The sequence below is a fragment of the Lampetra fluviatilis genome, chromosome 2, assembly GCF_964198595.1.
Source record: "Lampetra fluviatilis chromosome 2, kcLamFluv1.1, whole genome shotgun sequence".
In the NCBI taxonomy this organism is placed as follows: Eukaryota; Metazoa; Chordata; class Hyperoartia; order Petromyzontiformes; family Petromyzontidae; genus Lampetra; species Lampetra fluviatilis.
In genome coordinates this window covers 24,241,540-24,255,825 of record NC_136276.1, presented here as the reverse complement: position 1 = coordinate 24,255,825, position 14,286 = coordinate 24,241,540, and the positions used below count along the sequence as shown (strand labels likewise).

Genomic DNA, 14,286 nt, shown 5'->3' with positions numbered 1-14,286 from the left:
TGAAGTCACCGCTGCCGTGATTTTGTTTTTGAGGTCATCCAGATTAGTCGCTAATGGTGGCACTAAAAAAACATGGTCTTTGACGTATCCCCACAAGAAAAAGTCGCAGAGTGTGATGTCTGGGGATCTTGGGAGGCCAAGAGTGTAGCGCCAAGCCTTGGGGTCCCGTGCGACCTATCCAACGTTGAGGCTGTGTGTCTTGTGAATGACTGAGGCTAGGGGCTGTTTGTGCGCTGGGAGAGGCATCTAGTGGTAATCATTTGAAACTCGATGCCCCGTCCTTTCAAGTGGTAAGAGTTTCATTCAAGGGCAGTTCGTGGTTGCAGAGATATAGCGATTTCAAATCGGGTCCATATTTTGAATCACCCTGTAAATGTGGACGGAAAAATTGGAGGAACCGGAGAACAATCCACGTGACCAGTGCGAGAACATGCAAACTCCAAATATACAAGCATCATGGTCAGGATCGAACCCTCGACCTCCTGCATACGAGGTGAGGTAGTTAACATCTCCCCACCGTGGCGCCGACTCCTCTCCAACAGTAGATACAAAACGCCTCAGCCCGGATCATTTTTAACCTACCCCACAATTCCCACACGTCTACTCTCCCAACTCCACTGGCTCCCTGTCTACTATCGCTGTCCGTTTACATTTCTCACTCGAAGTCTATAAATCCCTCCAAGGTCTTGCCCCATCTCTCGTCGCTCACTCCTCTGTCCCACCCCATCCTCTCTGCTCCCAGGCTCTACCGCTCCTCTCTGTGTCTCCCTCGCTCTGCGCCCAGTCTTGCTCTCTCCTTCTTGTTCCCTTCTCACTCCCCTCCACCGGAACCAACTCCCACTGCAGCATAGAGCAATTGCCTTCACTATCACAACCTGTAGCTTCCATTACTACCTTAAAACAACCCCCATCTCTTCTCCCCTAGCCCATCCTGTTACTGCAACTCCCTGCCCCCAACCCCCAGCTACAACCAGGCGTAGCCCAACCCCTATCACTACTCCTATAACTACCCCTAACACTACCCCAACCCCTATCACTACCCCTAGCACTACCCCAACCCCTATCGCTGCCCCTAGCACTACCCCAACCCCTATCACTACCCCTAAAACTACCCCAACCCCTATCACTACCCCTAGCACTACCCCAACCCCCATCACTACCCCTAGCACTACCCCTACCCCTCCTTAACCACTCGCACTTGTCACCATAACTACACCACCACTTTTAATAACCCCACTCTTTATTTTAACCACTATCATCTTATGTAAACAATTACAAATATTGTAAAGAGCCTTGGTCTCAGGCACTATGTAAATCTATACAAAATAAGATAAGGAGCTCTGTGGATTGTTACATCGCGGGACAGAGTGAGACGTGTTGATGAGGGTCTGAGTGGAATCTAGCGGCTGTGGTTGCACAGATGGAGGTATGCGGTCCCGCAGAGGTGAGATGTGTGGCATGAGAATGACGAGAGCTGAACAAAGCTGAGGTGTCACGCACTCACTCGAGTATTTAACTCAGTGCGCGTTTTGCCGATAAGAAGTAATTAGCTGGAGTGATTTGCAATCAATCCACGCTGAAACTACATCACGGCAGGGTGTGCGAGTGCACGGACTGGGTGAGGCACAAAGAGTCAATGGTCAGAACAACGTTCCAAGTTCAGAAATAGAACTTTGATTTGGACTCGAGGAATCCAATGAGTTAGGAAGCTCTTCTTCACAGACGTCCCATTTTCTTTCTGTGATTTCCTTTTTTAATCTTGAATGTTCGGGTGGAATTGTATTGTCACTTGTTGAACCAGCTCAGCCTCACACAAGACATCTCAATACTAAAAGGGTACCTGCCCTGGTAAAGGAAAGCCTCGTGATGACTCTATGATGAGGGCCTTACCTGTGCAGCTGGTGAATCTGCAATGCTTCTGGAAACGCTTCTCGTCGTATTTCAAAGCGCGGGGAACGCCTCTCCTTTGGCAAATACTTCACACTGTCGCTGAAATATGTAATTTAAAAAGAAAATATTTCAAACAAAGAAGCAATTTACAAAGCATATTTTGTCTACATACATAAATAATTCAATTGTGGGTCTGAGGTAAATTGCATCCTTAAAATTTTACTCAAATTCACCATAATAAATGACAGTTGAGATGTTCCACGTTTCAATCAGTATCTGTAAATGTCGGAGTATATAACGATTTGTTCCTGGGGGAAAAGGTACCCCATTAAGTGCGAGCGTTACTACACAAAGACAAAGACCCCCCCGTATAGACTGAACAGACTGTTGGGGCAAGTGCTGTTAGCGCCTATGAAGGCCGGAACGGCATACGAGGGGGTGTATGGCCAGCACCACGCCCGGCTGCCTTTGTCTCCCCAGTGGCGATGTTTACACAATGCCCCAGGCACTCATTTGAGGCTGAGTCGACCGAGGAGAGGCCCAGGACTGGTACAGATAATCGTTACTGGTGTTGGCTGTGAGCGAGAATCGAACTCGGGCTCACCGAGTTCGTAGCGCAGCACCCTAACCACTCCACTACCGCTCCCCACGCGTTACTACACACACACATTATTACACACACGTTTTGGTGAACCAGAGAACTCGAGCAAAATTAGTCTATTTTGGTATCTTTTAGTTCTCACTTGGTTAAACAAACCTCATCTTGACATACCTTGCACTCAGAAGGGTCCAGTCAGTGATTAACGGGACCCACTGGGGGTACACAGAGGATGAGTAATGTATCTGACGACTGAAATAAAAAAACAAAAATATTATCAATGATGATAAAATCCAAATGAGCAATTGCACCACTGTCTCAACTTTTATCAACCACGGCTCACAACGTTCATTTGGCTGCTGCTATAAATTTCCACGTGATAAGCAACTTCGTTGAGCTATCATTTGTGATATACGGGTCGCTTCTGAAAAAGCTCAGTGGACCTTACCTGGTAAAATAAATATAGCTTATAGTTTTTTATAGTTTATAACCAAATATTTTTTTTTACTTTTCCATATTATTGGCATCATTATTACTACTACTACTAAGATTGTTTACCCATGAAGGCTCATGGCTATTGTTTTTACGGGGATGTTAGAACGTTTTTTTGCAGAGAGGGGCGATATTGCTGTTGTGTAATCTGAATTGTAGGTATCATTTTACAACATTGGAAATGTTTGGTCAAAACTTGGCAGGACCCTCCGTGACAAACGAATCTTGAGACTCGGTCCAGCTTTCCTGGGTAAACTCAGATAACAGCAATCGAGTTTAACATGTAGTTGGCTTTCGGGACCAATATTATCCAAAATAGATATTTTGTTTGAGTTAGATTGCCAGATAAGGCTGGTTGTAATCACCGGCGACACATCAGGGTATTCAAATTGCAAATGATGCGGGTTTACTGAACTAGTAACTAATTGGCACGTTTTGTTTACGTGACAAACACTTACTAATTGGCCGTGTCAGGTAGTGACGGATTATAACGACACATTTACGTGCTATAACCCAAACCCCCCCCCCTCTATGATGGATAAAAGTAATCGAAATATGTGACCCCCACGAGGCACACAGTGTGGATAGCCCCTTATCCAGCAGTGGATTGACCAAGGGCTGTGTGTGTGCGCTGCTCCACCTGCCCCCGCGTGACCGCTTACTGCTCTCTTGTCCTCTGCAAGGCCTCGTGGAAAAAGCTCATTCTGTCGCACGGCAGCAAACTCCGCGTCGCCCTTCTCTGCTTCTCACTCTGGGACCTTAATTCCGAGTCCTGCATCATCATTATTCACCATCACGGATATAATAATGAATAAATGGGTCCCAGTAATTAAATGGAAATCTCACCACTTTAGTAGATTATGATAATCAGGTAAACCTCTATCGGACTTTTTTTGCCGGTATCAAAATGATGGGAAAAAAATATTTGCCAGAAAGGGTATGAAGCCTATTATTATGATTTTTTTTTCACCATTCAGTAAATAAAATAAAATACAAAAATAAAATGGATAATATATCAACACAAAACAGGACATTAGAAAGCAAACTTCAAAATTAAGAGGATGCATAGTTGCTGCTCAATTAACTTATACATTAAAAGATTAATGAAAAACAACAATCGGATTAATAACACTTTAAGTCTACCGACACAAACAGTCAAAGAAGATAAATTATCGATTACGCCAACCGTCCAACTATGCAGTCTTCGAGCTGTGAGGAGCGCAAAATTTCATAGATTAACTTTTAATACCAACGACTTTATTCAGTAATACTTTTGATTATGGAAGGGTGTGTCTGTTTCTCAAGAGCTACTATTCGGTATCTATTCATATGTCGATTTAGAAACTCGACATTGGAAAACATTCGTAAAATGTTAATCAGGCTCCATGGTGTAAAAGTGCAGTCTGCAACTCCTATTATTATTATCCAGTCTACCTGGCCCCTCTAAGCATGTGTAAGGGATCTGCGAGCCATCCTCATGCACTCGCACCACGCAGACATGAAATCTCCACACTCAGCATAGCACGCACCAATCACACACACGGGAATCCACTAGACGGGGGTCAAGGATTAAAGGGCACTGACGTCACACAGACCCAGCATGCAAGACGGAGATGTGTATTGGGAACGAGGGCGGAGATGGAGGGTTTAAAAGGGGCTGCGATACGCGTGTTCCGGGTTGGTTTTAGGAACGAATGTGGCTGTGGGTTGAAGAATAAACAAGTGCGTAGCCAGTCTCCAGCTCCTCTTCATCTGGTGGCAGCGGTGGGATGTCTCGCCTCAGCCAACGCAAGATCCCAAGGGAGGAGACTCAGCCAGAAGATGCTCTAGGTGCCCGGGACGAGATTTGCTCGGAAACGGAACCGACGAGTCGGGATTCGTCCCCATGCTCATCGGCGGGATCCGTGGCAGCTGCTCGTCCCGTGAGGGCACCTTCCTCCACCAACCCAGCCGTGCAGACCCAGCGCCGCCGTCGCCGCCGCAAATCATCCTCTAGGGATCGGAGGATGGATCAGCTGCTGGAGGCAGTAACCGCGTTGCTTCGCCGGCTGAGTCCCGAGGTCGAACGAGCGGGGGGAACTTCAGCTGCACCGCCTCCCCAGCGAGGGGACGGGAGCCATGGTTAGCCTTCCCGAACAGGCACTCCGCAACAGCTATCAGGGGATGGAGCAGCACCAGCGACGTCGCCGACCGTGCGTCCCGTGCGGGACCTGGGAGAAAACTCTGGCCTGATCTCCCGATATCCGCCGACAGCAGTGGCAACCGGGGGACATAAATGACTGGAGCGCAGCGGAGAGCAGCTGACCAGGCAAGGGGCAAGGACAGAGGTTTGCGTCCAGATCGGGAGAATGGCACGCTTTCGTCCGCCGGTTCGAGACGGTTGTCCGGGCAATGAAGTGAACGGAGGAACAAGCTCTGACAATGCTGCCCACTGTGTTGGACGACCCCGCACTGGCAGTGTTCGACCGGATTCCGCCTGCAAAAAGAGGATCCCTGCAGGGCGTCTACAAGGAGATGGCAGAGGTGTTCGACTCTCCGTTCGGGGCGCGCCAGAAGTTTAAAAACCGCCAGCGGGAAGCATCAAAATCGCTTCTGGTCTTCAGGACGGAATTGTTGACGCTGGCAGAAGCCGCATTACCGCGGCTAAACGAGCAGAGCCTGGACTCGCTGGTGGGGGAGCGGCTCCTTGCCATGGCACAGAAGGCGGGAGTGATGTTGCCGGTGGTGGAGGAGGTAAGCCCGCACCTCGTTATGGGTTGCATGACATCTCTGTGCTTATGAAGAGATGGCGGGACCCGCGCAAAGTGTGGCACACGTCGCATGGGATCGCGGTGACGTCGAGGGGCTGCAACGGCCCCCAACCAGACACGCGCCGCTGGCGGAGGAGGACGAGGTAGAGACGGTGGCGGCCCTGCGGCAGTATCCGAGGATCCCGCGGGAAGCGGAGCGCCGACTCCGGCGCTGGGCACCTCGCGTTGCAGGAGAGCATCCTCGTGTCACCGAAGAAGTCATCTGCCATTGCTGCGGTCATGAGGGACACATCGCCCGCGGATGCCGCAGCAGGACGAGTGCACCGGGGAGCCAAACTATGTGGCCGTCAGTCAGAGCCATTCCCTCTATACCTTGGGGTGTGACAGGGATGTCCTCTGGCTCCCACATTATTTAACATATCTTTTGAGCACGTAGTTCGTGAAGCCTTCAATGGCTGTACCGGAGGAATTACCATATGGTACAGATACAATGGGAGGCTGATCGATGCCGGGTGCGGTCAAGGGATGGCTCCCTATTGCTCAACCATGTTATGTATGCCGATGCTCTGGTAATTGCTGATCACTCATAGGAGGAGTTGGAGGCATTGCTGCTGAACCTGGAGCTTGCCACTAAGAGGTGGGGCCTTACCATCAGCCCCACCAAAACTAAGCACCTGCCTGGGTATTTTGTACCATCGGACAATCCACCCCCACAACTCACAATTGGTGATGCGGCAGTTGTGGAGAGATCGGAGAGATTCCCATACCTGGCCAGTGTGCTCATGACCGGCTCCGGTTTAACAGCAGAGGTCTCACTCCAAATCAGTCGAGTGCCATTCTCTTTTCATCGGCTGCGTTACGCTGTGTGGAAGCTACCTGGTCTCTCGCTGCGCATGAAGCTCCAGGTCTTCTCGGCCACGGTAATTCCCTCCCTTCTCTACACTTGCGAAGCGTGCACCCCACTAATGGAACATTCGCCGGTTACAAACATTTAGGCTGGCCTGCTAACGATCCATCCTGGGTTTAACCATATGTGTGTGCGTCTAAGTCGATGTGTTTCTATGTGTGGGGCGATGTCTGTGTGTAAATCCATGTGTGTGTCTGCCTTTTTCGCCCGGGCAACGCCGGGTACTTACCACTAGTGTACTATAAAAAAGGGCCATTGCCTGAAATGTCACGTCTTATATACTTTTCCTGCTAATGCGACAGTGTTATTTCACGAATATGTTGAATTGTTTATTAACTAACACACCTGCATCCCTGTCTTTGCTCTCATTGCTCTCCTTGTCTTTCTTCTTTCTGTAACTGTCTCTCTCTGTGTCTGTCTCCATGTGTCTCAGTGGCTCTCACTTTTTGCCCATTTTTCTCATTCTCTAATGATATCTGTCTCTCTCACTGTCTCTCCTCGTCTCATATATATTTGTATAACGCCTTAGTCCAAGGTGCTGTGCAGTAATTATAAAATTGCACATAAGATGATCGTGGTCAAAATAAAGAGTGGGTTTATTGAAAGTGGTGGTGTAGTTATGGTGACAGGACCGGTGGGAATGGTTAATGAGGGGTTGGGGAAATCTGTATCTGACACTACAACACTTCAATATGCAATAAAAAAGTTCAATATAATTGTGAAAAAGTAAATAACCGATCGCAAATCGGACCCTATTTTCCCAAAGACAGAAATGTCACTTGCCGATGGGTTTTTCCTTTTATCAGCCACTTTCAACATCGGTTTAATAGGTTAACATCCACAAAAATACTTGAGAATGACAAAAGCTCCACGCCATGCATCGAAAACCAGACTGACTCTGTTTAAATGTGTTCGGAGTCATATTGGAAGATGCATTGTAAATGAAGTAAATCGATCCAAATGTTGCTTTGTATAAATTTCGTAAATGTGGACCGTCATAAATCGGATACCGCCTGTATATATGTTCAGTATGCCAGATACCTTGCTCTCTTCATCCCAGCTGTCCCCATCACTGTAGAGTTCCGTTATAGAGCCACATGTTCCGTCCTCAGGTATAAAGTCCTCATCTCTGGAATCATCAGTGAAGCTCTCTGCATGTTCCCCGCTCTCCAAAAATGCAGTGTGCTTGTCACTTGTTTTCTGTTGATATTATGAAACGTCCCATACAAAAAATATTTAGTAAAAAATCATGATTTAGTCAGGTATTGTAAACATGAGATCTATTTTCATTTACAGTATTACATGAGAGTCAATGTGTGAAAGCAAGATACACATTCGACTGTAAAATAACATGAAAGTACTTGTATAACTCGGCTGATCTCGTGGTACCAAGGCTGACATACAATGTAGCAATCATCTTCCATACAACTGGTATCCTGGGGCCAAGACATATATAGAGGTATTTTAGTGTTAAGTTTGTTGTCCTTCCCCCTCACCTCCGATTAGCACGGTTGGCTATTTACAGTGCGAAAGAAGTTCAACATACATACATAAAGGTCTGGTACCGTAGAAATCCATACTCTTAAATAGGAATTCCATCCACGTCGGTGGATGGAATTCCTTTCCAGCTCAGACCCTGCTTGCTTTCCCATCGCCACATCTATAACCTTGTTGTAGCAGCTCTCTCGCTTGTTCAGCAGTTCCACTGCTGGATTATTTTTTCTGCCCGAGGACGACCGCTTGTGTTGCGATCGAAATGTCGTGATATATTATTTGTATTTTGTTTTATTTTTCTACCTACGTGACTTTACTGAAATAACCAAAGAGTATATGTCTGGTACCCTTAGGAGTTTGAAAGAGTGCAGAAGCATCTTCTTTCGCGCAGCTTACAGGTGTAGTGACACAGAACGGTCACTACTGTGTCGGCCTGTACGAAGGCTGGGGGCCCCAAGGGGGTGCCTGGGGGGTCACGTGGTGGAGGGATCCGGACCTTCCCAGAGGTGGGGGAAGTGAGGCGTGTCCTGGGAAGGGAGGCGTGGCCTGAAGAGAGCCAGCCACGCCGGGGCGGAGCCAGGCACGCCAAGGCAGATATAAGCGTGGTGTGAACGCAGAGCGAGGCTGTTGTACTGTACTCCAAAGAGAAGACATCATCGGTCGTCAAGTCCCGAGTCGTCGTCCTGGGCCAGGCAGGTCGTTGCCTGCCTGGTCCAGTCTGTGTCGCGTTCCAGAGTGTTAGTGAGTTGAGGAAGGTGGTCACCACCTCATGTACAGTGTTATATTACTTACCGTTAATAAATAGTGTTGCCTCCAAGCTGCGTGTGTGTGCACCTAATTCGAACCTACTACACAGGCACACCATTATGGGCAGATCCAATGTTACGAACAACAACCATTTCTACACAATCAACGAATGTGGCCAAATATCCCGATGGACACAAAAAGTGCAATTAAAGGATGTGGTCAGGAAATGTGGCGAGGGCAAATTCTGCCCCAACGCTATTTATAAAAAGGTGTCAGTTTACATTCCAGGTTAATAATGTAAACTCTTTCCCATTCCAAGAGTCTGCAAGTTGCAGGGTGTGGGTGCCGTTCACCGCCTAATCTCGGAACGTGCAAGCGGCTCAGCGTTCATATTATTAATAGAGGCGTAGTGCCGTTGTTTTTAAAGACATTGTTCCTCGCCACAGAGAACCGTAGCGACACAACCGCACTCTACGATAGCGAGCGCCAAGCTCTGCCACACGCCCTCACGCATGGCCTTGTGGGAGCCTCGATACTGATAACGTTATTTTAGTTTTCTTCTGGCTCCTTTCCTTCCGGTTCTTCCGATACCATTCCGATGACATACATGTATCCTGACGTACACGTACGTCATTGGAATGAGAAAGGGTTTTAATTAGGTAGGCTTATCATACCGTTAATTTTAAAGGAAAACAATGACCAAAACTACAGAAAGTCTATCATGCAAACTTTGTGGGGCATTGACAAAAACTGGAAGCACAAACGTATCAAGTAAACCATGATACCTTCTGATCGTGATTGCAGTGTTGCACAACGTTTAAAGTGAACTGTGATACCTTCTTATCGTGATTGTAGTGTGGCACATCAGAGGCACTTGCTTCCTGTTGGGAGCCTTCCACGAGTAACAAATCCTGCAGGAACTTCTTGGCCCTAACGAGAGAGGGACATTGTTTAAACAGCAGCAGTAGCATCCATTCACTTATTAATTTGTATATTTCTCTCACGAAATATATCTTTTTTTTTTTGTTGAGACATGGGAAGCACACAAGCAGGAAAGATGAACGTGGAAATATATCTAAAAGCTGAGCAGTAGAAATCAATGAAGAAGGTTAAGAAGTTAAAGCATCTTATAACATTTTTGAGACAATTACAAAAAAAACATTATGATGTACAAATACCAGGTCGATGTTCAAAGGAGACTGCGATCCTCAAAGGATTGGTGCCATCACCGTGGCCACCCCCATGGTCACCCCCGTGATATCCGTGGATCAAACAAATTATTCGAGACACTGGGGTATGGCAGCAAAATAGCAGTTTATGCGAATGCTGTCGCAAGAGGTCACACGTTTGGCACAACGGTACATCACTATGTGTGATGAATGAATTTGTATTTATTGACATTAAAGAAAACCAAAGGTCATGTACGCACATGACAGCAGCTTGTCGTTTTGGCCGGCCACCCTCTGCAGACGGTGACGCACTCTGGGGGATGCACTCAGCTTTCGTCGCAGATTTTTTCTTGTATTTCGGTTGCTTGACATCAACGCTTTCAGCAACGTCAACCACAGCTCTCCCTTCATCTTGTTTTTCAACAAATTGCACTGCAAACTCTAGCAGAACATTAGGGTGTGTGTCTGTATCCCTCTTGCACAAAGATTGTGTACCCCTCCCTCTTCCTCGACCCCTCCGACCACCCCGAAATCCTCTTCCTCTTGGTCTTCCTTTGCTTTCACCAACAAACTGATCCTTTGGCAAACAAGGCTGATGCACATTTTCCAACATGGTAGTTTCCAAATGTACAAGGTGGACAGCAGCTTCCGAGCTATTGTGCAAGGATGATTTACTTTGATCGCGAATTACATTTTCCATCGGACGTGAATAATCTTCTTCTGAATGTCTATCTTGATGTAAACCTCGAGTAGGAGCCAAACCATCATATATATCTCCTGTTCCTCCACTTTGAGTCGTAAGCGTGCCAGGGGAAGACTGACCCTTGGACGCCAAACTGCCTGGATCACAAGAGTCCGTGACAATTTTTCTGCTTTCAGAACACCCCAATTGTTTATTGGTGCTTAAACTACTGCATAACATTGGCTCAACCATCTCTCTCTCTTCCAAATGTTCCGACTCTTTTTGGGAATGGCTTGTGAAATTGTTTGCTGGGCTTTCAGTAATAAGTGTCTGCAAGGCATCATCATTCCCCGCGTTTGAATATTTTACATTCAGTTGATGGCCAGAATCTAATTCTGCATTCCTATTTTCATCCAAATGTGGTACTGCAGAAAATCCTTCCACCATTTCACTTGAGTGTTGTTGTTCCTGGTTAGTACTGCAATCAGATTTATCACAGGCCTCCATACTTTATAATTCCTGAACAATACGTACACTTGATCTGTAAAGCAAAAACAAAACAGTCGATCATTTTGGTGAATGTATTATAAGGATAAAAAAAGCACAATTAATAAAAATATTGTGTTTAAAACTTTAAAATTAAAGTTTAGGAATAATATTCTCGCATTTTCAGATTTAAATTGAATGCCATTAACACTACACCAAGCAGACCATGTAATAAAAATCTATCTCCTTTATATTTTGTCAATTAAATGCATTTACAAGGCAGTGAATACGTTTAAGTGGAAACAAGCCACACGTGCCAGATGACATGGGACCAGGGGTGTCAAACACACGGCCCGCGAGCTACGTCTTTACATTTTTAAGTTTCTACCCAAATTTCAACTTTAATGTAAAGCAGATATTGAAATGGGGGATTTGGCCATGTCCTGCCACAAAAAAATAAATCAACTCTTTCCCTGCGCTTTCGAATTTTGAATCTGTAAATTAATACCATATTATTATTCAAATTTTCATAGGCCCAACTGTGTGGCCCGTGGGAGGTGCATTTTAATACAAACTGGCCCGCTGTCTGTTCGAATTTGACACCCCCTGTATTGAAATCAAAACTCTACAGCCCCTTATCAATCCACTGCTAGAGTGAGGTCTCCTAGGCTGTCCGTCGTGTTGATCAGTGTTCGGTTTGGCAAACGGAACATCTAAACCGTTGTTTACAATCGAGAAACAAATTCGTTTGTTAAAAAGTGGAAGTTACTGAATAATGCACAAATAAAACAGGAGGCGACTCGGATTTGGAAAAGTTATCTTGTTTAATGGAAGGCCAGTGAATGACAGTAGAGAATAATTCCCATATATAGTTTTCACTTGGTTTAGACTGTCAGCGTTCTGTCCTGGTAACAATATTAACGCCAAAGGGGCATTAGCTATTGTACTATAATTGCGAGAAATGCAGGGATTAGTGTTAATATTATTGCACTTAGGGGCCGTTCATAAATGACGTCACACACCTCGGGGGGGGGGTTCAGACATTTGTGACGCTGTGTGACGAGGGGGGGGGGGTTTGAAAAATGTGACGTCACGTAAAAATGTGCAACTTTATAAATAAATATAAACAATAGCATTGTTATAACAACACTAATTTTGATACATTTTCATTAACTATTTGATTATTTCAATTTACTAAGGTCACCTTTTATTTATTCCATGAAGGAGCATTTTGCTTCTCCATGGGAGAATGGAGAAGCATACATTTTGTAATTTTTTTTAATGATTGTTATTAAACATTTTGATATTAATGATTCTACCAGGGCTTTTCATTATGTGGAATGTGATTGTCATAATTGTACCTTCCATTTTGCTTCGTTCTACTACAAAGTTTCAAGAATTTTTTTATAGTTATAGTTCATTTTAATATTTTATAATTGTAAGAGAATTTCAATATAATATTCTGAACATCTGCAGTTTTAGTTAGACGTTGAATATTTTCAAATGCATTTTATGCTAAATTTCAGCTCTCCAATGCCTCCTTTTTAATAGAAAACATCAGAGTGCAGTGCCACATTAAATACGCACTACAATTACAATAGTTTAAAGTAGTACAGAGTTAGACTGATGGCCTTAATTTAAGCTGTCTTGTGGTTGTTGTTGTTGTTGTTTGACTTGCATCCCACTGGGATTTTTGCACACAGCGTTGGTGTACGGTGTTTTTTCTGCAATATTTTGCTGTCTTTTCTTGGATTTTCTGTTTGCACTTAGTCACATATTCACTTTAAGATGTTTTTTTGTTCATGTTTTTGTTTTTTGTTTGTTGCGGTTGCACCCGATTCAAGAGCTGAATGGCTCACAGGGCTATACCTAATAAATGAACTTGAACTTCAACTTGAAGTGATTTGAAGCATGTTTTATTTTCAAAATGGAAATACTGTATGGTTTTGGGGGGGGAGCAGAGCTTTGTGACGTCATATTTGAGGAGGGGTCTGACTTTTTGTGACGCCGTGTGACCGAAACTGAATTTCTGGTTTTGGCCAAAACCGAAAGTAAAAAATTGACTTTCGGCCGAAACAAAAACTATGCCGAAAGAGGCCATTTGCCAACTTTCGATGCCGAAACCGAATTTCGCTCGGCCTCTAGACGCGTCACAGACTCGCACGAACACCCAAGCCCCTTCCTGCTGTGTGGAACCCATGTGGTGGAGGAGGAGGTGGGGTGGGAGGGTTGAATTGGATCATTGGAGGGGTGGGTGGTTTGGTGTGTGTGTGGCTGGTGGGCGGATGAGTGAGTGAGTGTGCGCGCGCGTATGCACACTGTTGGCATCAGCACGCTGCTATAATGTGCTCAGTGTGCTGTGCGTACGCCTGCGTGTGTGGTGCGTGCCTCGAGCTGCCTGTGAGAGCCCATCCTCTGAGACGCTCAAACAAAAGTGTTCCTGGTGGACTGCTGCTGCGTGTGCTGGCTACGCGTGTGCTGCTTGCTGCTGCTCGCTAGTTTGGTGGTTTTGGGGGGGGGGGAAGTTATTTTTTTCTTATTCTTCTCCGTCGTCTGTCTTATCCCCCCCACCACCACACCCCTCTCACCCCCATCCTGCTTGAGTGTGCGTGTGTGCGCTGCTTGCGATCGCCAGAGAGTGAGGAGCGTCTGCCATCAACCACCGCCGCTGCTGCTGCCCGGAGTCGCATGCAGCGCGTGGAGTTTAGAGGCCGACCGAAACTGAATTTCTGGTATCGGCTGAAAACGAAACCAGAACGAAAGTCAAAAAATTACTTTCGGCCGAAATCGAAACTATGCCGAAAGAGGGCATTTGCCAACTTTCGGCGCTGTAACCGAATTTCGGTCGGCCTCTAGGAGGGGGGGGTCAACAATCAGCCAAAATCGCGTGACGTCATTTATGGACCGTCCCTTATTTACCCAGGAGAGCTCACAAAGAGTCCAAACTTTTTTTCTGAAGGGTCCTGAAATGTTTTTTTCAGTAAAACTTACATAAGAACACGATATTATTCAGATGTATATTACCTGTACATTACATTGTAATATTGCATATCAGCATCTTTATTTAGACT

At 45.8% G+C, this 14,286-nt stretch overlaps 1 protein-coding gene across 11 annotated transcripts in view; it reads right to left on the bottom strand.

Annotated features, from left to right (window-relative positions):
• The window catches only part of GTF3C2 (general transcription factor IIIC subunit 2), a 54,836-nt gene that overhangs the window by 38,958 nt on the left and 1,592 nt on the right, over positions 1-14,286 (bottom strand). For 7 of the 11 annotated variants that reach the window (XR_013639579.1, XR_013639581.1, XM_078872515.1 and 4 more), the window contains exons 2-7: positions 10,308-11,270; positions 9,715-9,808; positions 7,679-7,837; positions 3,643-3,752; positions 2,663-2,740; positions 1,891-1,989 (exon numbers count right to left, since the gene is read on the bottom strand). Coding sequence is in view for 9 of the 11 variants with exons in the window: in XM_078872515.1 (XP_078728641.1) it covers positions 1,891-1,989; positions 2,663-2,740; positions 3,643-3,752; positions 7,679-7,837; positions 9,715-9,808; positions 10,308-11,236 (1,469 nt within the window). In the remaining 2 variants the exon portion in view is untranslated. Of the gene's footprint in view, positions 1-1,890; positions 1,990-2,662; positions 2,741-3,642; positions 3,753-7,678; positions 9,809-10,307; positions 11,271-13,803; positions 13,955-14,286 lie in introns of all 11 variants that reach the window. The other 4 variants (XM_078872524.1, XM_078872542.1, XM_078872578.1 and 1 more) reach the window with 3 other exon arrangements.